The 21721-nt window shown below is 38.5% G+C and overlaps 1 protein-coding gene across 3 annotated transcripts in view; it reads left to right on the top strand.

The window, feature by feature from the left end:
- Nucleotides 1-21721, top strand: part of GRHL2 (grainyhead like transcription factor 2) — a 140321-nt gene that overhangs the window by 45125 nt on the left and 73475 nt on the right. For all 3 annotated transcript variants that reach the window (XM_090283495.1, XM_090283494.1, XM_090283496.1), the window contains exons 3-5: nucleotides 6926-6993; nucleotides 11717-12110; nucleotides 18121-18176. In XM_090283495.1, coding sequence (XP_090139621.1) covers nucleotides 6926-6993; nucleotides 11717-12110; nucleotides 18121-18176 — 518 coding nt within the window. The remainder of the gene's footprint in view (nucleotides 1-6925; nucleotides 6994-11716; nucleotides 12111-18120; nucleotides 18177-21721) is intronic.

Here is a 21721-nt window from a genome sequence, read left to right as displayed (position 1 = left end):
ATTTTATTTCCCAGAGAATAATTAAGTATTAGTAAATACAGCACCTGAATTACCTTTCCTCTTGTACATTTTTAATATTTAAAGGAGGTGAAATATTGTTTTCTGTAGATATTTAAGATATGGAGTGGGTGCTTTACATAAAACTCAATAAGTAGCCAAGTCTATAACTCTGTTGAATTACTACTTTCCAGGATTAATATAGGATATAAAATATTTAAGAAAAATATTTTTTAAGACTTAGTATTTTCTTAGATTAGTTTAGTTACATGGCTTCTTATATTTCATACAAGCTTTACTATATTTTTGCTTTAAATATTAAAGAATTAGTTTTGTTTCTGAAAACTCTGTCCAAATGCTCATTTTCAGGCCTTAGTCAGCCCTTTGGATGTTCATAGCTTACATATGCTGGTGTTATAACAAAGTTAAATCTGCATCAAGGATCAAACTTCTTTCTGTAGTAAAATAAAATGTTAATGAAAAGAGAGTCTTTTTTTAGCATAAACTTTGGGAAGTCATTTTAACCGCTCTCACCACATTATTATTTAAATTTGATAGACTTTTAATATCTCTTTGGAATGCTATTTGATTCTTTTTGTAATAATCACCATTTCTCCTTACTCCTAAGGTTGGAGTACATTATCCCTTAGGGGATAGTGGTGGGCGTGGTCAGAGAGGAGTGTGACACACAGCAGGCACTCAAGAAATGTTGGCAAAGGCATATCATTGTATAACAGTTTATACATTTCAAAGTCTTTTTTTAAACATGCTTCATTCACTTTATTGTTACAATTACTATTACTTTGTATAAAATTATGTGGTAGCCACAGCTGGAGCCTGTCCTCTGCACACAAACTCTGGGGTGGGTCTTTACAAGATGGACAGTGAATTCCTGATAGGGAGACTTGGTGAACATGGTCTCTTCCCAGAGCTTGGGGGTGATATAGCTGTAGATCTTAGAGGTGGCCTTGGTGAAGTTCCACCCATCAGCAGCAGCGTCTTGGGCACAGGGGCTGAGAGGATGTCAGTGCCCTTGAGGGAGGATGAGGTGCACCAGCACAGAACCACAGTGCTGGTACCCTTGCAAGAGTAGGGGTGGGGCTTGCCAGTCTCGTTTCCCCAGTAGCCTTGCTGCACAGGGACAATAGAGACCTTGGCCAGGATGATGGCTCTACAGATGACAATGGCTACTTCCTCAAAACATTTAACACCCAGATGACATGTCCACTGTAGTCCCTAATGTTGAGAGATGCCTGGAACCAGGTCCAGTATACATCTGCTTCTGTACCGGCATAATCTTCAAATCCTCATCCTAGAGGGATGCCACTAGGAAAAAAGTCGATGATCTCAGATTCCTTAATGGGGCAGGGAGAAGAGAAGTTCTCCTCCAGGGACTTGATCTTCCTGTCCTTGACCAGGCGGCCCAGGTTGGTGATGGACATCCGCTCCTTGTCCTGGCCTTGCCTCCATGAGCTTTGTGGGCCCAGCCTGGACCCAAACATAGCCATGACCTTGTCCCAAACATGGCTGCCACCTCGCCTTGGGAGTCACTTGCCAAACCCTCCACCGAAGCTGCTGCAGCCTCCCATTCCAGGGCCTCCAGGGTCTCCAGGCCCTTCCACAGCCCTTGTGTCATTACCATTTGGTGTTTCTTTGGAGAAGTCCAAGTCTTTTCACCTACATTTTTAAACTGTCACCTTGGGATCACTGCAGTGAAGTCCATCATCATGTTTTATATTTCATAGTTCAGGCAACTAAGTGGGGTTTGCTCAAGGTCACAGGTCAATCCTAATGTCGATTCCATTACACTATTAGTCTGCTCAGGCTGCCATAACAGATTGCCATGGACTGGGTGGCTTAAACAGCAGATTTTTTTTTCTCAAGAGTTCTGAAGTCTGAGATCCTAGTGCAGGTAAGGTTGGTTGCTCTTTCTTTCTTGCTTGCAGCTGGCCATCTTTTTGCTGTGTCTTGAAATGGCCTTTTCTCTCTGCATGTGTATTCCTGATGTCTTTTCCTTTTCTTATAAAGACATCAGCCCTACTGGATTAGGGCCTCACTCTTATGATATTATTTAACCTTAATTACCTCCTTAAAGTTCTTTTTTCCAAATATAGTGACACTGAACTATGGCTTCAACTTATGAACTTTGAGGGCACCCAATTTACCATTAAATAATTCCTTTTTTGGAACCCATTTGAAAATTGGTTCAAATTTTAAAATATACACTTGAAGCTACTTAGATGGTATCTATTATAAAAATAACCAAATTGCTAGAATCTCTTATAATTTAGGGGTTCAAATACTAAGTCCACTTTTCCATCCAGTTCAAGCTACTTGCCAGTAGGAGCTCTAAAGTCAAATGTGACCTTTTGATGAATTTTGGACATGACAGAAAAACAGGACAAATTCCATTAGTTAGTATTTTTAAAAGTATTTTAATTTACTTTATCTCACTTTATTTTTTTCCTGATGAAGCTGGTGGTTAATAATCATCTTGAGTCCAGGTGTAGTGAAAATATGCTTCTCTGGCCAGTTGGTTTCTCTCTTCTGTTGACCTGATACTGCTGGAAACCAGTTTTTTGGTTTGTTTGTCCATTTGTACGGTCATCAATTTATTCATCCAACTATTCATCCATCCATCCCATAAATATTTATTAGTTAGCTGTGATCTTCCAACCATGGTAATAGATATTATGGAGGTGAACTGGCTATCTAAAGGCAAATGGGACCCAGTTCAACATCTCTGAGAGGTCACAGTCTAGGACAGACACAGTCCTGTAAACCTATAACCACAATGCATGGCAAGAAGTGCTGTAAAAGGGATGTGCTCCAGGAGCAGTGAGGAGAGGTTGACACCTTCCTAGAGTTTAGGTTTTCCAGAGGAACCAATGCCTCCTCTGCTGGGATGTAGAGGAGGATTTGTCAGATGGACGGATGAAGAGAAAGCAGTTTAGGCTAAGGGAACAGGAGGTGAGGAAATACGAATTATAAAACCCCAGGTTGCACTCAGTGGAATCCAAGTAATCAGTCTTGCTGAACTGTGATGGTGATGGTGGGGGCAGCGGAGTCTGAAGGGGATGGGCTGTAAAGATTGGTCCAGAAGGCAGTAGATCCCTCTGAAAGAACCAGGCTAGTGGGCTGGGCTTTATTCTCTCAAAGGTGTTCAGGACTAGATGCATATGTCCTTGCTTTTTTGGGTAAATGAGTGAATAAATTACTTAATAAATATTCATAAGCTGTTTTTTAACAGCCTTTCATTTTAAGAAGAAAAGGGAATAATTTGTAATTCTTCTATCATACTGTTTGGCACAATTTCCTGCAATACTGAAGAATTTTAAACATAGGCTTAGTAGATTATAGAAAGGATTTTCACACATTACAGCAGCAGCAGCAGCAGCAGGGAGCTGGGTTATGGGGCAGAGAGTCTAGTGAGCAGTCCATTACAATAGTCCAGATAAAAAATGAAGACCTGACCTAAACATGATTTTGGGGGTTCCCTGGGTCAACACTAGTGAGGGTATTCCTAAGTCAGCCACCAAAATAAACGCTAGAAAGAGACAAAGCATTACGTTCAGAAATTGTTAAGTATTTGTTTGAATAAGGGCTGGCAACTGACTGTGTGTATATGTGTGTGAGAGAGAATTAGTTAGTGGGGGAACCCCATAACTAAGAATGAGAAGTATAAAATGATTCTTGGATTAACCAAGGTGGGAAGTACAGAAGAAAGGCTTTGGGGAGAAAGATAATTGTATGTTGAATTTGATGTGCTTGTAGAATGTCCCAGGTAGGGATGTTTGATAGATGGTAATGGGAGTCTAGACTCAAGAGAGGGGCCTGAGTTCAGAGGTCTCAGTTTCTCTGTGGAAGACAATCTGTGGCAAAAGGTAAACATGGTTCCAAGTGGACCAGATGGGAGCACACCTAAAGGTTAGTAACTTTGTTGCATTGTGTCCTACACTGAGCAGTCTGCTCAGAGCTCTCATTAATGCATATTGACAACAGTAACATTCACTTCCCTGAGTCTTTGGGAGTTGACATGTTTTAGTGTTTGGAATCCTATTTCTCCTACTTCTTGAGCTTTGCATTTTCCAGGCCATTTTAATTGATTCATTCATTCTTTCAACAAGTATTTTGTGAGGGCCTGCTACATTCCAGGCACTTGGGACAAAACTATGCACCAAGGGGGACACTCATGGAGATTATAGTCTAATCTCAGATGTGGACATTTAGATGGGACTTGAAGTATGTTCACAGATTAGCCTGGAGAAGGCACAGGTAGGGTGGGGCAGGAGAGTGGGTGTGTACCAGGTAGACAGGATTTTGTGTGCCAACTCTGCTGCAAGAGGAGGTTGCATGGTCAGAGATGCAGTGTGGCTGTGCGCATGGCAGTGATGGGAGCAGCTCAAGTTGAGGGGATACTTTCTGGAGGCCATGTTCTTGAGAATAATGGGGAGCACTGGAAGATTGTTATGTAAGAGCATAATGAGACCAGACATATTTTTAAGATCACTCTGAATTTTCATAATAGGTCCAGAATGAGTTTGCAGGGATTAAGTGGAGGAACAGTTAAGAAGCTGATGCAACATTCCAGGAAGAGATGTTGGAGGCTGAACCAGGAGGCAGGCATTCAGAGGGCAGTGTATGGACTTGAGTCACATGGGACTTAACGTAAGGTCTTTAAGGCTCATTTATATTATAGAATTTCGTTTTAAGGCTGAATAATATTCCATTTATGTGTATACCACATTTTGTTTATCTATTCATCTATAGATGAACATCTGGGTTGTTTTCACCTTTTGGCTATTGTGAAGAATGCTGCTATGAACACAGATGGCTGTGCTGGGTTTAGAAATTTTATGCTTACATATCATCTTCATAGATGATAGGAACTGTGTTTTATTAATTTCATTTCTATCTAGCATTAGCAAAATGTCCAGAATTTTGTAGACCCTCAACATTGACATGTGAATAAAAGACTTATAATTGATTTATTTCTATTTAACAAATACTTATAAAGTGTCATATACTCTAAATACTTTTTAAAAATTAACTCATTTAATTTTACTAAAAGTCCTATGTGAATCCCACTTTTGGGAATATATCCAAAGGAGCCCAAAACACTAATTTGAAAGAACATAAGCATCCCTGTGTTCATTGCAGCATTATTTACAGTTGCCAAGATATGGAAGCAGCCCATGTGTCCATCAGTAGATGAGTGGATAAAACAACTGTGGGACATTTGTACATTGGAATTTTACTTGGCCATAAAAAAGAAGACAGTTTTACCCTTTATAATAGTATGGATGGACCTGGAAAACAGTATGCTAAGTGAAATAAGCCAGTCAGAGAAAGACAAATATCGTATGATTTCACTTATATTTGGAATCTAATGAACAAACTGAACTAACAAGCAAAACAGAGGCAGACAACAGCTGGGCGGGGGGTGGGAGGTGGTGCAGGATAAGGGGTAGAGGGATTAAGCGAAAAGGAAAAAGGGCTCATGGGCACGGACAACAGTGTGGTGTGATTGCAGGGGGAAAGGAGTATAAGATGACTAACTGGTAATAGAAAAAATACAAAAGATTAAATAAAAAATGAAATTAAATAATTTATCATAAAATTTTTTTTAAAAATGTCCTGTGAGATATAAAACCACCAACAAGCCTGTTTTACAGAAAAGGAAAGTGAGGCAGGGGTTAGTTAGTGGTAGAGCTGGAGATTTGAACCCAGCCAGTTCAGTCTAGGTCTTGACTCTTAGCCATCCTGCATGTTGTCTCCCTAGTCCTGGTCCGGCTGACTGGGCTTGCATATGTATTTGGGTGAGCAGAAACCATAGAATTGCTAGGGGAATTCAGAAGAAAAATGCATCTCTTAAATGCTCTTTTATTTTGTCTATTTATTTATTTATTCATTTACCCATTTAAAAAAATCATTTAAAAGAATTTTTCAGTTACAGTTGATATACAATACTATATTAGTTTCAGGTGTACACCCCAGTGATTAGACATTATATAACTCACCGAGTGATCATCCCAATAAATCTTATACCCATGTGACATCTTAGATAGTTATTAGAATATTTTTTACTATATTATATTCCCTTTACTGTACTTTACATTCCCATAACTATTCTGTAACAACCAATCTGTTCTTTAATCCCTTCACTTTTTTCACCCATCCCCAAACCCCTCTTCTGTCTGGCAACTGTCAAAATGTTCTCTGTATCTCTGTTTCTATTCTTATTTGTTTATTTTGTTTTTTTAATTCAATTTTTGATATATATGTATTTATTGCCATTTTATTCACATTTTTTATCTTTTTTTTTTCCATCTTCTTAAAGAAGACCTTTTAACATTTCGCGTAATACTGGTTTGATGGTGATGAATTCCTTTAGCTTTCTCTTGTCTGGGAAGCTTTTTATATGTCCTTCAAGTCTAAATGATAGCTTTGCTGGGTAGAGTAATCTTGGTTGTAGGCCTGTGCCCAGTTTGCTCTTCCTCATGTCAGCACCTGCACCAAGATGCTTCTGTCTGCTCTAGGCCACAGATGTCCAGATTTATCCTCCACTTATCATGCTCCCTTCTCATCTACTCCCGAGGTGGGGAGGGCTCAAGAGTTGCTTAGGTCCAGGAGAGTTGCCCATGCAAACAGTACCCAGCAGAATCACAATTGGTGTGGCCTTCCATTTAGCATCACCCTTTTGTGTCTGGTCCACTGTCATTGCACCTACTTAACCTTTAACCATCTCCCGGCTATAGCAAATTTGCCACCTTCTTCTGGAGAATGTTCCATTTCAGTTGTTTTTGTTTGTTTGTTTTTGGTGGGTTTTTTTGTTTGTTTGTTTGTTTTTTGCTTATGCTGATATCTAACTGCACATGGTCACAGTTGCATCTACGTAAGTCTGACTGATGGTTGCTCATGTTTCCAGGTTCCTCGAGACAAGAGGCTGCTGTCTGTAAGCAAAGCAAGTGACAGCCAAGAAGATCAGGACAAAAGGTACAGTGTTATGTAAAGGACTATGCCTGGCTTCCAAAATAACTCTTGTTCCATGTTTTTCTGAAAACAACAGTATTAAATTATAATTTTAAAATGTAATTTTTCTTGAAAAGAGGTGGGATCAAGAAGCACAACCTCCTATCTGTCTTTTGGAGTCTGGATGAAAATGGGATCTCTCAGTAGGGAGAGAAAATTGTTTTTTGTTTTTGTTTTTTGGTTGTGCATCCAGAGGGTCACCAGCAGGTTCTTAATATACTTACCTCCTTCCAAGGAGGCTGAAAATCTTCATAGAGGTGATAGCTGACAAGGTAACCCTCTGCTGGAGTGAATTCTTCTGTCCATCCGTGGCTGTGTAAGTGGCATCAGGCTGCTGAAGGGATGAGACACTTGGAGCTTGCTTTTGATGAGGGCAAAGGAAGGACAGGCTGTCTCTCAGCCCAGGGAGGCAGCTCTGTGTAGCCGCGGACACTGTCAGAGTGCAGGGGCAGGGAAGGTGTTAGGAGATCATCAAGTAACACTCCTTTTCTGCCATCTTGAAATAAGAGCCAATTGAAAAAACAAGGCACAGTCAGACAGATTGGAATTAAAAAGGAAAAAAGAAGTCAGTTTGGTTTCTGATGAAGGCAATCTAGAGAACGTGGTTTTGAATCTGCAATTTATGATATTTCAATCCTGCCTTAGATACCCTTACTCATCTAGTCCCAGGCGGGACTTCAAGCCTCCCTGTCGTATGTCAGGGGTGACCAGATTGTCCCTTCTCTTTAGTCAAGATTACCCAGACATAAAAAGGAAACCCTGCTCAGCTACTTCTTTCAAACTCACCAGATGCATCTCTTCCCCTGCAGAGGGATGGAAACACCGCAGTGTTTTTCTTTTGAAGGGTTTTTTCAAATGGAAATATGAAGCCAGGAAGATGAAATTCCCTACTTGCACATATGTCAGAATCTTATCTGGCCTTGATAGGAACTGCTTGTGACATTGTAGTCTTATTATATGACTAGCAGTGGAGGCCACCCACCAGCAGGCCGCCCTTAGTTGTGCATCACTTCCAAGGTACACCCCAGCAGAAGATTAAGACTATATGTATCTGATTAGCAGTTTTACAGGGATCAGCTGATGCTCCATGCTGCCCTGGGGCCTTGGACCTTAGTTGGTCATAGTGACGACAGGTCGAAAGAGGCTGCCACTCTTTAGGTCCTGTAACTTTTTCTCCATCTAGCCACTATTTATGAAGCTAAAACCATGCTCTCCGCTAAGTCCTATGCCAGCCGGGATACAGGGATCAGGGAGAAAATGAGTCTAAGCTGTGCACTCTGCATCAAAATAGACAAAAGAAGCCATGTTTTGTTAAAGCATCTTTTAAAATCCCACTAAAGAGTGACAGTTGCTCATTATATTTTAATGGTTATTTTTGTGATTTCAATGGAGCACTTTTAAAAAAGCAGGCAATGAGGTATAGACAAAACCACCTTGTATAGACTAATTATGACTTAGCAGATTCCAGTTGAATGTAATTTGGAAGGATATCATTTGATCTGCAATACATTCATGAATTAAGGTGCCCCGCGCTAACATGATATCATTACAACTGTTTCTATACAGAAGTTGCTTCTGTGGAAAATGGAATTTCAATGACATAATGACAAACTTTTTAAAAGTATATTTAATGCACCATTCTTAGCAATCCATTTTTCTCATAATATTTGGCTCAATTTTAAATTATATTGCAGGTGAGTTGGTATCGCACAATAATTCTTACTTTGTTCTCATCATCCAATTTTTTGGATATCTTTCTGAGGTTCTACAGCATAGGCTTCTAAAGCCAGTGCTTTTTTACAGAGGCATGGTTACATATTATAGACCGGTGCTGAGTCTATTATTTTCTCCTTATATAATAATAATGATTCGACTAGATTAATAGAACTATAATTCTTATTTGTTTATTTATAAGAACACCAAAAATCTTTTGATTTACGTTTCTTGTTTAGAATTCATGCATTTTACATAAATTAAAAAATTAAGAAATTTGGACTAAAATGGGCTCCTAACTATAGAGGAGTTGGTTAACTTGGAATATTTTGGCAAAGCCATTAAGACTGTGCTAGTTCAAAGCCCAGAGGAGTGGAAACTGGGTAATTGCTTTAGTAGCTAATAAATCTAGACCAACACTTCTACAGCCAACTTGCAGGACATTACCCACAAGTATTGTTAATCCTCCACAGAAGGGTCGGGGGTAAAATGAGTTTCAGAAATTCAGGGTTACAATTAAACAGGTGAAGGGACACCTGGGGGGCCTTTACTGGGTCATGATGTTTATAACTCAACAGGGTGGTCTTGTTATGGCAGTGTTTTTTTGTTTTGTTTTAATACTGATTTTATCATGGACTCCTTTCTTTGAGGAATATCTATTAACATTCCATGCAAACATTCTAAATAATGGGGTTTAGGAAATGCTGCTATAAATGGGTGGTCTGGGGTTTGGCATCCTCCAGCTCACTGGATTCACATTAAACCTAATTTCTAAATTTTCTCTGTGTCCTATATACAGATTCACTGATTGATTTGGCCGTGAAAGCCGGTTATTACTTAAAGCCAGAATGTTTGTAGACTTGTGATTTTATTCTTTAGAGGATTATTTTCTAGACTGACTTCTACAGATCTGTGACAGAGGTTAGATATTTTTCCGTTGGCTTTGTTCATGTGGAGCCGTTCTTTCCTCAAGCTTCACTTTGAAGTTTTATCTGAAAAATCAAAGCTGAAATACCAAGTTCTGCTTGAGAGTTAGGCAAGCTCAGAAGCTAATGGACTTCCTTTATAGAGAGGAGCCAAGAGAACTCAAATCTTGGAAGAACCAATTTTTTTAGACTATTTCTTGCCCTGACTGGTATGGCTCAGTGGGTTGGGCATCATCCTGCAAACCAAAAGGTCACCAGTTTGGTTCCACGGTCAGGGCACATGCCTGGGTTACAGGCCAGGTCCCCAGTTGAGGGCGCGTGAGAAGCAACCAATTAATGTTTCTCTCATGCATTGATGTTTCTCTCTCTCCTTCTCCTTCCGTTCCTCTCTCTCTAAAAATAAATTTAAAAAATCTTTTTTTAAAAAAAGAAAAGAATATTTCTCTCTATGAGGGATGCCGATAAGCCCTAGAAAGAATATGCTAGAGTAAAGAAAGCAGACATCGGAGACAGAGCTCCATGCAAGACATGTATTTTTCTCTACAGCAATCAGAATAATCCATAAATAAGTGAGAGGTGGCCCCAGATTTACTGACCACAGGACTTTACTAGTAAGACCATTTTGCGATTAACAATAATCTTCCATAAACAAGACACTTTTTCCTTCTGTTCCCTCCTAGAATTCTTTAGTATAAATGAAAATATTTCATCCTAGCCCGGCAAGAATTAATTTTCTAAATCCTCTCCTTTATCTTTGTACCAGCCAGGAGGTCTGAGATCTGAGCGATCTTATTTCACATAAGTCCAGTTACACCACTTCCTTAAGCCCTGAGAGTAATTCAATGCTAAGGCTATCAGTGAGCTCATGTTATTTCTTAATTTAGTGAAAATATTTTAATGATAAATTCCCACTTCTTACTTTTCCTACAATTCCTAAATTTTAATTTAGCCCACAGAAAAGTGAAAAATATCCTTTTCACCTCCCCTCAAATTACCATGTTAATTCTCCTCCTGCCATTTTTCAAAAAAAGCTATTTTTAAATGTTTTCTTTTGAAAGTTTTCAAACATATCCAGAAGTAAAAAGGATAGAATAATACCTATCCCATCTTCCAGATTCAGCAGTGCTAACATTACATTATACCTGCTTAATCTCTACATTTTTCCCTTTCCTTTTCTTTTTTTTTTAATGTTTTTTTTTTTTTAATTTACTTTTAGAGAGAGGGAAAGGGAGGGAGAAAGAGAGAGAGAGAAACATCAACGTGTGGTTGCCTCTTGCATGCCCCCAGATGGGAAACTGACTCACAACCCAGGCATGAGCCCTGACTGGGAATCAAACCTGCGACCGTTTGGTTCACAGGCCAGTGCTCAATCCACTGAGCCACACCAGCCAGGGTTCCTTTTCTTTTTAAAATTGTAATAGTATTTAAAATAAACCCTTGACATCATGTCATTTTACCTTTAACTACTGATTTTTAGCTCTAAAAAACACCTAGAACATTTTATTACATAATCTCAAAATATTTATTACACCTGCTAAATTAATATACTTCCTTAATATCACCGAACTCCGAGTCCATAAATCTCTTAATCTAGAACAAGCCTCCCACCCTTCTTCCTTTTTCATGCCTCTGACTTATTGAAGGAAACGAGGTCAGTAAGATGAGCTGCATTCTGATTTGTCTGATTGCTTCTTTATGATTTTGTTGAAGTCTTTCTTCCAGCTCCTGTATTTCCTGAGAGCTGGAAGTTAGGCATAAAGGCTACTTAGATTTAAGTAGGTTTTTTTTATTTTTTATTTTTTATTTTGGTAATAGCAGTTTCTAGGAGGGGCTGATTGCATGATACCATGAGGCTCGTGTGCAGTTGTCCTACATCTAGTGAAGCAAAGGTCCATTGCATCCCATTGTAAAGTTCGCCATCAACCTTCCCTTTGATTATTATCCATTTGCACCCACTGATTATTGCCAGCATCGCTTATTTTCTTAAGAGTTGCGAAATAGTGACTTTTCTAATCCTATCGTATGGCGGGGTGGGTTTAAACCCACAGAAACTGTCTTGGCACCAGTGAAACCCAGAGCAATGTGAGTGGAGGAGAAAACCGAGTACAGGTCCTAAAGACTGTTCCAGTGAACCTTTCCCTAAATCAAGACCACTTGGAGAATTCAAAACGGGAACAGTACAGCACGACCGTCTCTGAGAGCCCCGCCATCGTCCCCGTGTCAGGAATCACGGTGGTGAAAGCCGAAGATTTCACACCGGTTTTCATGGCCCCACCCGTGCACTACCCCCGGGGGGATGGTGAGGAGCAGCGGGTGGTTATCTTTGAGCAGACTCAGTATGGCGTGCCCTCCATGGCCAGCCACAGCACCTACCTCAAGGATGACCAGCGCAGCACCCCGGACAGCACCTACAGCGAGAGCTTCAAGGACGGAACCTCAGAGGTGAGTCCCTGCTCTGTGGTCCGTAGCAAGAACCGAAATCCAGAGCCCATGGCTCACTTCTTCCCCTCTATTTACTTTTCAAGTGGGATAAATTAATTAAACTGTGAGTTTATGTGTTTGTATCTTTTGTTATAAACAGGCGTTAATAAACCATTGGTCTAGGTGTGTAGAGGAATATTTTTTTCACTCTTAGATGACAGATTGTTTTAGTTATAGTCTTAAATTTAAATATTTATGAGGAACAAAGAGATTTTTGTGCGGACACTTCCCACTTTCTAAAGTTTTTTTACATTGACCTCTTCTAGTTTCCAAATGGTAGCTAAAGTTGGTGCCAGCCCATTCTTTATAAAAACAATATAACTCTATGACCTTATCTGATTGAAGACTCAAGAAAGAACTTGTATTTTCAATAATCAAGTGTGTATATATGTACTTTGTACCTTATAAAGACTACATAGTCTGCTCATGTGCCCATAGAATTTATAGAAAGAATGATCTCTGCTTGTTTGTTTTAAAATCACATGGTTTTAGTGCACAATTTGAAAGTGTTGCTACTTTACACAATTGTGTAGCCAACATCAGACTCAGTAGAAAGTTGGTTCATCCTAAAAGTTTCCTTGATTCCTCTTGTGCTTGAAGGCCTCTCCTCTTCTTTCCTCTTGGCAAGCATAAACCTGCCTTCTGTCACTATAGTTTTGCTTTTTCTGAAATTTTATACTCATGGTATAATAGAGTATATAGTCCTCTTGTCTTATTTCACTTAGCATAATATTTTTGGTATTCATTCATGTTGTTGCTTGTGTGAACAGTTTGTTTTAATTGCTAAGTAGTATTTCATGGTAAGTCTGCATCACAATGTATGATATATAATATCAGTTGCTGATATAATTGTGGATCATCTCTTTAGTTTTTGACCCAGAATATGTAATTTTTAAAAAATTAGTTCAGGTATGCTTCTTTGACACTTACGTGCAGTGCCTGTGCATTTGAAATGATAGTCATTGGCTTCCCTTTTTTCAGTCCACGTGGGCCAGGAGGAGACAATGGCAGAAGGGGAAAACGTGTGGTTTCTAATTTCCTAAAGAGGCAAGAGTGTGGTGGCAACATGCCAAACACTTGTGGCCCGCTGTCCAGGTCGTCACCATTGGGACAAAATGCAGCAACCTGAGGTTGAGATTGCATCCCTAAACAGTAATATTTAAAAATAATAAACATTGAATAAGCACTTTCTGTGTGCTGGACATCATTCAAAGTGATATGTAGTCATTTAATCCCCACAGAAACCCTATGAGGTAGGTACCATTATTGTCATCTCTATTTGCCTGATGAAGAAACTAAGGCACAGAGAGCATAGGCATGCCCATGTTCATACTGCAGTGAGTGGGAGAGAGGACTCATCGCAAACTGTCCCCTGCAGGACCAGTGTCCTTAACTCTTGCCTCTGTTTGCTCAGAGAAACTGTGTGGAACCCTCTAATCCCAGTAGTCCCATTGCTTACGACAGTGATTCCCTCATATATATTATTTTTTAATATGAGTGCCCTTTATCTGTGTAATTAGTTAATTTTTATCTTTCAAGGGGGAAGAAGAGGAACAAAAGGAACTAGTTCTCTGCAGTGTTAGTAGAACGTTAGGGTAGACAGGTTGCACTAGCAGCCCTTCCATTTCTGGCTCCAGCCATTGCTGAGTGCCTGCCATGTATTCTATGAAATCAGGGAATGAGCAGAGCGAGGCTTGATAAATTGCCTGCTCTTGAGAGGCCATTATATTTCTTGGGTTCTGATAGCTTTATAATCAAATTTTCAATATCCTTATAATGAAAAATATTATCTGGACATTCGCGTCCTTAGCTCCCCATGCTGTGTTGCTTAAAGTAATTAGCAGATTTTTTTTTTTTTAACTGAGCAAGAAAACTTGTAGGGTCTTTGGTAGTATTATTAAATATTTGACTTGCCCTCAAGCAATCAGGGGTGCTTTCTTAGGAAAAGCAAATTACTCCACATGTGAAATGATGTACATGCTTTTTCACTAAAGGCTTGCCACTGCTGGGTTTTTTTACATGATGTAGAAATAGTCCATTAGTCACAGAAGAGTCCATGGATATGGTCCAATATCAACGGAACCATCATGCTATTTGGGGGGCGGGTGTTATCAGTTATGTTTGTATTGTAGATAAAGAGGCTTATGAAAGGAAGCTATTGTGTTTGGGGTTTTGTTTTGAGGTACACAAGAAAGTAATTTACCAGAAACTAAATATGAAGGTAATTCCCACTGAATCTGGAATATTTGAAATATTTTCGCTGCTCTCCTACTCTTGGAAATCAGTGTTTACATTGCATATTATATTTCAATCTGATATAAATTAAAGGAAATGCTCTGTTATGATCTTTAGCTGTGGCGTTACTGACAGGTTATAAGATTAGGTGAGTTCAGTAACTTTTAAGTAAATTTCATGAAGGAAAATTTGTCTATAATCTAGTACTCCTTTTAGGATACTATTAAAATGTCTAGGACTCTTGTTGAATTAACAGCTTTCATTTTTTATTAGAGATTGATTTGTGTGTGTGTGTGTGAGAGAGAGAAAGAGAGAGAGAGAGAGAGAAAGAGAGGGAGAGAGCGAGAGAGAGAGAGAGAGAGAGAGAGAGGAAGGGAGTGGTTTGGTCCAAATGATTAAGAAATATATAGATGCACTACATCAAATAATCAGGTCACAGTTAGGTATAGTGATGTTGGCTGTCTGCCTGCCTTTAGGCATCCTACAAATTATATCAAAGGTTTCCAAAAAGTTGTGAAAACTAAGTAACTAGCCAGAATGGCCCAAGCATTTTGATTCTAATTCTTCATACTAAATCATTTAGGGCCATGTGACCTATCAATGTGATCAGGTCTCATAAAGTGTGATAATTTCCAAGTGGGCTCTACATTTAATTTTTTAAATTATTAAAATAATGTAACAAAATTAAGGGAAAAATTTAAACTTGCAAACAGTAATTGTGTGTCTAAAACATATCAACTATCTTTTTCATAGTTCTTGTTCACATACACTCATAATTATTGGAGTAAGAGTCCTTATTTCAGTCACCATGTAGACAATCTTTTTGAGTCTGAACAGCTGTAGTATATTACACCTTCTCACATCACCTGGTGGATTAGAATCATAGAATTCTATTATGTTTTAGTAGGCTGCAGACCTCTATGGCATGGAAAATACATTTATTCGAGGCCATATTTATTAGTATTGGTTCAGCATGTGATTACTGCATATTTCTTCAAAGAAGACTTTGGAAATGCATTTCCCTTATCTCTAAAATACTTCCTTAAATGCCTTTTTTCATTATGCTACTTCCTATTCCAAATTTTCCTAATTCCTAACTCAGCTATGTATAAATCCCTTCTCACAAATCAGCCCTGTCCAGTAGAACTTTCTGCAACAACAGAAATTTTCTTTTGTGCTATCCAATATGGTAGCCATATGTCATTTAGTATTGGAAATATGGCTGGTTGACTGAGGAACCAAATGTTTAACTTAATTTAATTTTAATCAACTTGAACATATTTGGCTAGTGGGCACAATATGAGGCAGTGAAGACCCTGGTTTTCAGTCCCTTTCTTCATAATCAGGGCAGGTGTTTGCCTTTGACTTCATGTATTGGGTTGGCCAAAAAGTCTGTTATGTTCTTCTATGAAATAAAAGACACATTTTTCATTTTCACCAATAACGTTATTGATTTAGATATTTTGAGTATATCAGCTATCTCTCACTATTGGCTTCTAGTGGGTAGAGGTGCTGCTAAACATCTTCCAATGCATAAGATAGCCCCACAGCAAAGAATTATTGGGCCAAAATGGCATTAGTACCAAGAAACTTTGCAAATCATTTTTGACATATTTGATCAGTAACCTTCTCCATACCCAGCAGAAACCTTATTTTGCATTTCAGTTATGTTTTTACCTTTTTTGGAATAATAAAGCTTAATACACCAAAAGTGTTGTGTATCTTTTTCCATCTTCAATATTAAAATGGCTGCACAAAAATTCACCAGTTTTTATAATTTTTTACAGAATGCACCCTGATATATGATAGCTGTCATAATACAATCTAACAAAATTCTCTTGAATGAAGTTAAAGACAGCTAAGCACTACTAGAGTCATCAGTCGGAAAAAACATAACAAACTTTTTGGCCAACCCAACACACACCACATTTGTAGCTATCATTTTGTCTTGAATCATGGTGGTCCTAGCTCACTTGGATTACTTTCTCTCAATTTCCTCAGTTAATTCAGGCTCTCTCTGGCTTCCAAGGGTCATAGCAAGGTTCACAATCATCATGAAACCTTCCTGTAATTCTGCTAATTTTCCCTTCCTGGTAATGCCCATTCTGTTTCAATTTCCTCAGTTAATTCAGGTTCTCTTTGGCTTCCAAGGGTCATAGCAAGGTTCACAATCATCATGAAACCTTCCTGTAATTCTGCTAATTTTCCCTTCCTAGTAATGCCCATTCTGTGCTTTTCTAGTCAGGACACCTACATGAATGAATGAAAGATTCAACATAGACATTCATAGTTAGTCATCTGCTGTATTTTTGTTTCTATTGTTGTTTTTTTTCATGTAAATTTACCCTTCTCCTCCACCAGTTTTTATCTCTTTGAGGAAGGATGGTCTTATAACTTTTCTCTATTTCTCCTGGTACTAAGAAGATGAAGTCCCAGAAAATTCCCATTGAATGCTTTGCTGATTGATTGATTATAAAAGAAACCTAAATATGAATCTTGGAACTAGTCAACAAGAATTTGTGAAATGTTTCTAGGAGGTGTTGGGTAAACTTTGGAGGGCAAACCATCTTCTTGAATCCAAGGATAAAAATAAAGATCATAAGTATATACGTATAAACTCTGATATAAGGGTACACTAAATTCTAGAGGTGGTGGTCAGGGATTGTGAAGAAAGTTTGGAAAATAGCTGTGAGTAACCCTTTTGTAAGAAAGAAACCTTTGAACTGCTGGTCAAAGAATGGAAGTTAAAGGTAGAGAAATGAGAAGCAGGAAGGTTATTTCTTAGAAAGAGACATTTGAAAGAAGGTTACAGTGGAAGGACCAGGTGTTGTGAGGTCAACAAAGTGATTTTTCATCAATATTCTGTTAATTTCATTTTAGGGTCAAGAATTAGGGCTTTTGTGCATCTGCTTTTGAAAAAGTTTTAAAATGTATAAGATGGCATCATACTTGCACTAAATATGCAGCAACTGAATGTCTCTAGACCCAAGCTCCTTTACGTAATACCAAGACTTAAGAGTTTTCCCGAAAACTTCTCTTACAATATTGTGGAAATGAACATCTTAGAGAAGGGCACTGAACATGGTCAAGTTATTACTGTTAACAGAAATTAATACACACATATAATGCTTACTGTGTACCAGGCACTGTTCTCAGTACTTGTATTTATTTGCACATTTAATATTTCTAACACTATAAGGAGGCATTTTACAGATGGAGAAGATATGGCACTTGCCTCAGTATACACAGATAGCAGGCAAAAGAGCTAGAACTTGACCCTAGACAGTCTCGCTCTAGAAACTGTGCTCCAAACCACGCTGCTATAATGCTTGCACTATAGTATGTGGCCTCTGTCGTTGCTGGTCCAGTAACTCAGAATCTCTGACTTTTGGAATAAGCATTGGAGATAATAGAAAATGGAAGAGATGCTTTATATGTTTGAGGAAACAGTTTCCAGTACCTGTGAGCACTGTTATCAAGGATAACTGCTGACATGTGAATAATGCACCAAGTACAAATGCATTTTGTTGAGTGTCCTTCTCAGTGTGCAGGTGATAGGCGAGTTCTGTGCACAAATGGTGACTATTCTCACTGTAGTTGAAAACATGGTATCAAAAAATATGTAATTTCCTTTCTAAAGTGAGGATAAAACAATGGGAACACATTTATCATTTTTTAAATTTATAATAATGACTCACTTCTTTGTTTTAATTTCCATAACTTTGAAATTTTGTAGAAATTTCGGAGTGCTTCAGTCGGGGCTGAGGAATACATGTATGACCAGACATCAAGGTAGGTTACTGGGAGATGCCCCTGAAAACTGATGAACTGATGGGCCTTTAAATGTGTCCCCCAGTTCACTTTTAAAGCTTTTTTTCTCTGTATACTTTCATTGAATAATCTGACGTCCTTTGTGTTCAATTCTCTTCTCCATACAAATGACTTCTAAATTACTGTTTCTAGTCTTGACCAATTTTCTGAGGCTCCTCCATTGTCTTTGTCCTTCTGTTGACTAGGCATTGCTTCTTAGGGGTTCCTCTGAACTTATGTGCCTCCGATCCAACATATGCATAATGGATTTCCTTATCTTTCTTTTCCTCTTCTTTCTTTCCTTCTCTGCTTCTTTTACTTCTGGTCTTCTGCTTTTATTTCCTGTTGTGGCTAATGATATAACCATCCTCCCAGCCACCACTCTAAAGGTATCCCCCATATAACATGGTACTTCTATAACACGGTTTCACTCTAACATGGTTAGAGAATTGGGGAAAACTCCCATATAACACGAAATTAGGGAAATCCCTGTACAATATGAATGTGGTAAAAGCTTTTAAGAGCAAAAGATAACTCATTTAAAATTTTTCATTTGATCGTGTACGTCACATCAGTTTTCTCTAAAAAGTGTAAAGAAAGGCCTAGACTTAGCTGAACAGTTAGTCATATTTCTTAAATGAAGATCCTTACACTGAAAGGAGCACAAAGTTTAAGAGAGAACCTCAGAAGTGCTTAGCACCACATAACAAAAGATATAAAGATCTCTCAGCTAAAAGCAAGCAATCTAAAATAGGAGATTTTTTGCAAAAAGTAGAACATAAAAATAAAGATAATGCTGAAGAAAGTTCAGAGGATGAGGATATCTTGTCAAAAAGAAAATGCATTCGGTTAATGGAGCTTAGTGGTGATGATGAAGAAAACATTACTTAATTCATATTAATATGTAATACTTTTGATGAAAATTGCTTTAATAAAGATATATCTCTTAATTATAAAACCATAATAGTATGTTTTTCTAATTTTTGAAACTCAACCCCCATTTTTGTACTAGTTCTTTGTTTCCTATAACACAGATTCCCATAACACAGCATTTGTTAGGAACCTAACAAACGTGTTATATGGGGGTTACCTATATAAGGTTCTGCCTGCCTTCCTGCTGCACTTTCACCCCACTTGCCAAGTGCTGAATGTTCTGTTCTATCTGTCCTGTCTTTTCCAACGTGCTCTTGTGCATATTCCCTGAACGACTGCAATATAATTGATCTCCCTGTCAACATATTCTTTCCCCTCCCATTCTACTTTGCATGTATCTGCCAGCCAGTCCACCCTCCAGTGCCTGCCACGTGCCAGCAGTGCGATAGGGTTTAGGGATGTGATGTAACCTCTCCTTAACAAAAGGCCCATTGACTTTTGGAGGAGACAAATATGGTGACGGACAAATTGCAATACTTTTGCTAAGTGTTGAGTCCTGCTACAGGGATACATAAACAGAACGCTGAGAGGACCTACAGTATGTGGGGTGAGTGTGTGGTTGTGGCTGGGGATAGGAGGCAAAGTTTCACAGGAAATTGGAATTAGAACTAGATCTTTAAGGATTAGCAGCAGGAGTTTTCCAGAAAAAGAGGGAGAATTAAGAATATTCTAGGATGAGGGGCCAGATGGTCAAAGACCTTGGTTGTGATCATGCCCAAGGTCAGAAGAGAACGGCAAGAAATGTATATATCCCTCATATTTACAAAGCTTACCAGTGATTTCACCATTTCAGAGTTAAACACAAATTCCTTATGAAGGTGGTTAGGGCCCTCTATATGCTGGTCCTTCTTTAACCCTTGTCTTTCTTGCCCCTTTGCTTTTACATGTATTGCCCTCTTCTACTCTCTGGTTCCACTTGGAGTCCTCCTGCTCCTTTGGAATCTTGCTCCAGTCTCAGACTCCACTGTCATCCTCTCCAAATCATCCTAGTCAGAATTTGGTGGAGTGGGGAGGGGAGAGTGGGGAAGGCTAGAGTTCCAAGTCACCTTTTCAGATGTAGAAGTATGTATATAATTTGCATGCTATCAGTCAATCCTGTTCACGCTATAATTAGCTGCCTATCAGTGAGGAGCACTGAAGCACTGGCCTACTACTCCCTTGACCTGATTTCTCTTTCTGCTGCTGTCATTGCTGTGGAGTGAGTGAGTTTCTCAGCCTCTCCTCAGCTGTGGAAAGAGGAAGGTGATTCTTAGCCACTGTTACAGATAGGCTTGGGGAACACAAACCCCTGAAATTGTACTCAAAATCATTTCTGTTCATATATGGATTTTTTCTGGAAAGAGCGTTCACAGCTTTTTTCTTGTTTTTCAAGCAGTCTGTATCCTAGACAAGTGCAAGGTACTGGTTTAGGCAGTTCTTAATGTCCTGTCCAGGTCTCAAATTTGTGATTCAAAGGCTGTATTAAAATTGCTTTTTTCCAGGCAAAATGATAGTGGAATTGATTCTATCTTGAATGATTTATTTTCTACCTTGTTCTAAGACACATATTCTGAAATTTGTTTAGTTTATCAGCTTAAGCCTAAGATTTTTATCATGTAGAAGGAATATTACTCTGTCCTTAAACTTTTTTCTCATTATAAAAGTTAAAAAAGTCAAACATTGCAAAAATATTAAGCATAGAAAGAGTCCCCCATAATCTTGTAAGTAGGCCATTTTAAGAGTTAAAAAATAGGTAGACTTAATGAAGAGATTCTGATGACTCAGAAAATACAAAATGTTTTTGTTATCGGGATCATCATTATGTGCCATTCTGTAGTGTATCAAATAAATATTTCTGGATGATTTCTGAAAGATCATGAGTCACACTTGCTGCTCATTTTAAATAATTGATATTTTCTTTAAAGTTGGGAAAATGAGTGTTTTTGTTTTTTAAGTTAAATCATATTTTTAAAATATTAAGGAAATAATTTAGAGCAAGAATTTGTACACTTTTTCTATAATGCGCGATATAGTAAATATTTTAGATTTGGCAAGCTCTGCAGTCAGTACTACTCAATTCTGCTATGCAGTGTGAAAGCAGCCATAGACATTCAATAAAGGAATGAATGTAGCTATTTTCCAATAAAACTTTATTTGCAAAAACAGGCAGCGAGCTGGATTTGGCCCATGGAACCATCGTTTTGCACAGCCCTGATTGAAAGCAGCAACTCTGTCATGAGTTCTTTTACAGGCTTGAAAAACAAAACACAAAAATAAAAAATACTCCCTGTTATGGAGCTAGATTTTTAGTAATGAGTGTTTGAGTTTTGGATCTTCACATTTTGAGGTTTTTGAAAGTGGGATATAATTGCAATATCTTGGTTAGACAAAAGGAAGGTGAGGTGTGTATGCATGAATTGATCAAAATCATTCACACATTTGATTTGTTGCCAGGATAAAAGTGGCAAATTCAATTCTTAAGCTTCAGGCATTGCCTACTGCCCTCTAAGACCTAACGGAGGTTCTGCTGGCATGACCTTGCACGATTGGCCAGGCGCATCGTGGACTTTATCCCCTTCTAAACCATCTGGTTTATGGACAACTCACCAGTAGGA

Source organism: Furipterus horrens, unplaced genomic scaffold (genome assembly GCF_987537825.1).
Source record: "Furipterus horrens unplaced genomic scaffold, mFurHor1.1.pri manual_scaffold_7, whole genome shotgun sequence".
Classification (NCBI taxonomy): domain Eukaryota; kingdom Metazoa; phylum Chordata; class Mammalia; order Chiroptera; family Furipteridae; genus Furipterus; species Furipterus horrens.
Note: the sequence above shows the minus strand (reverse complement) of the source record. Positions and strands in the feature narration are given on the sequence as shown.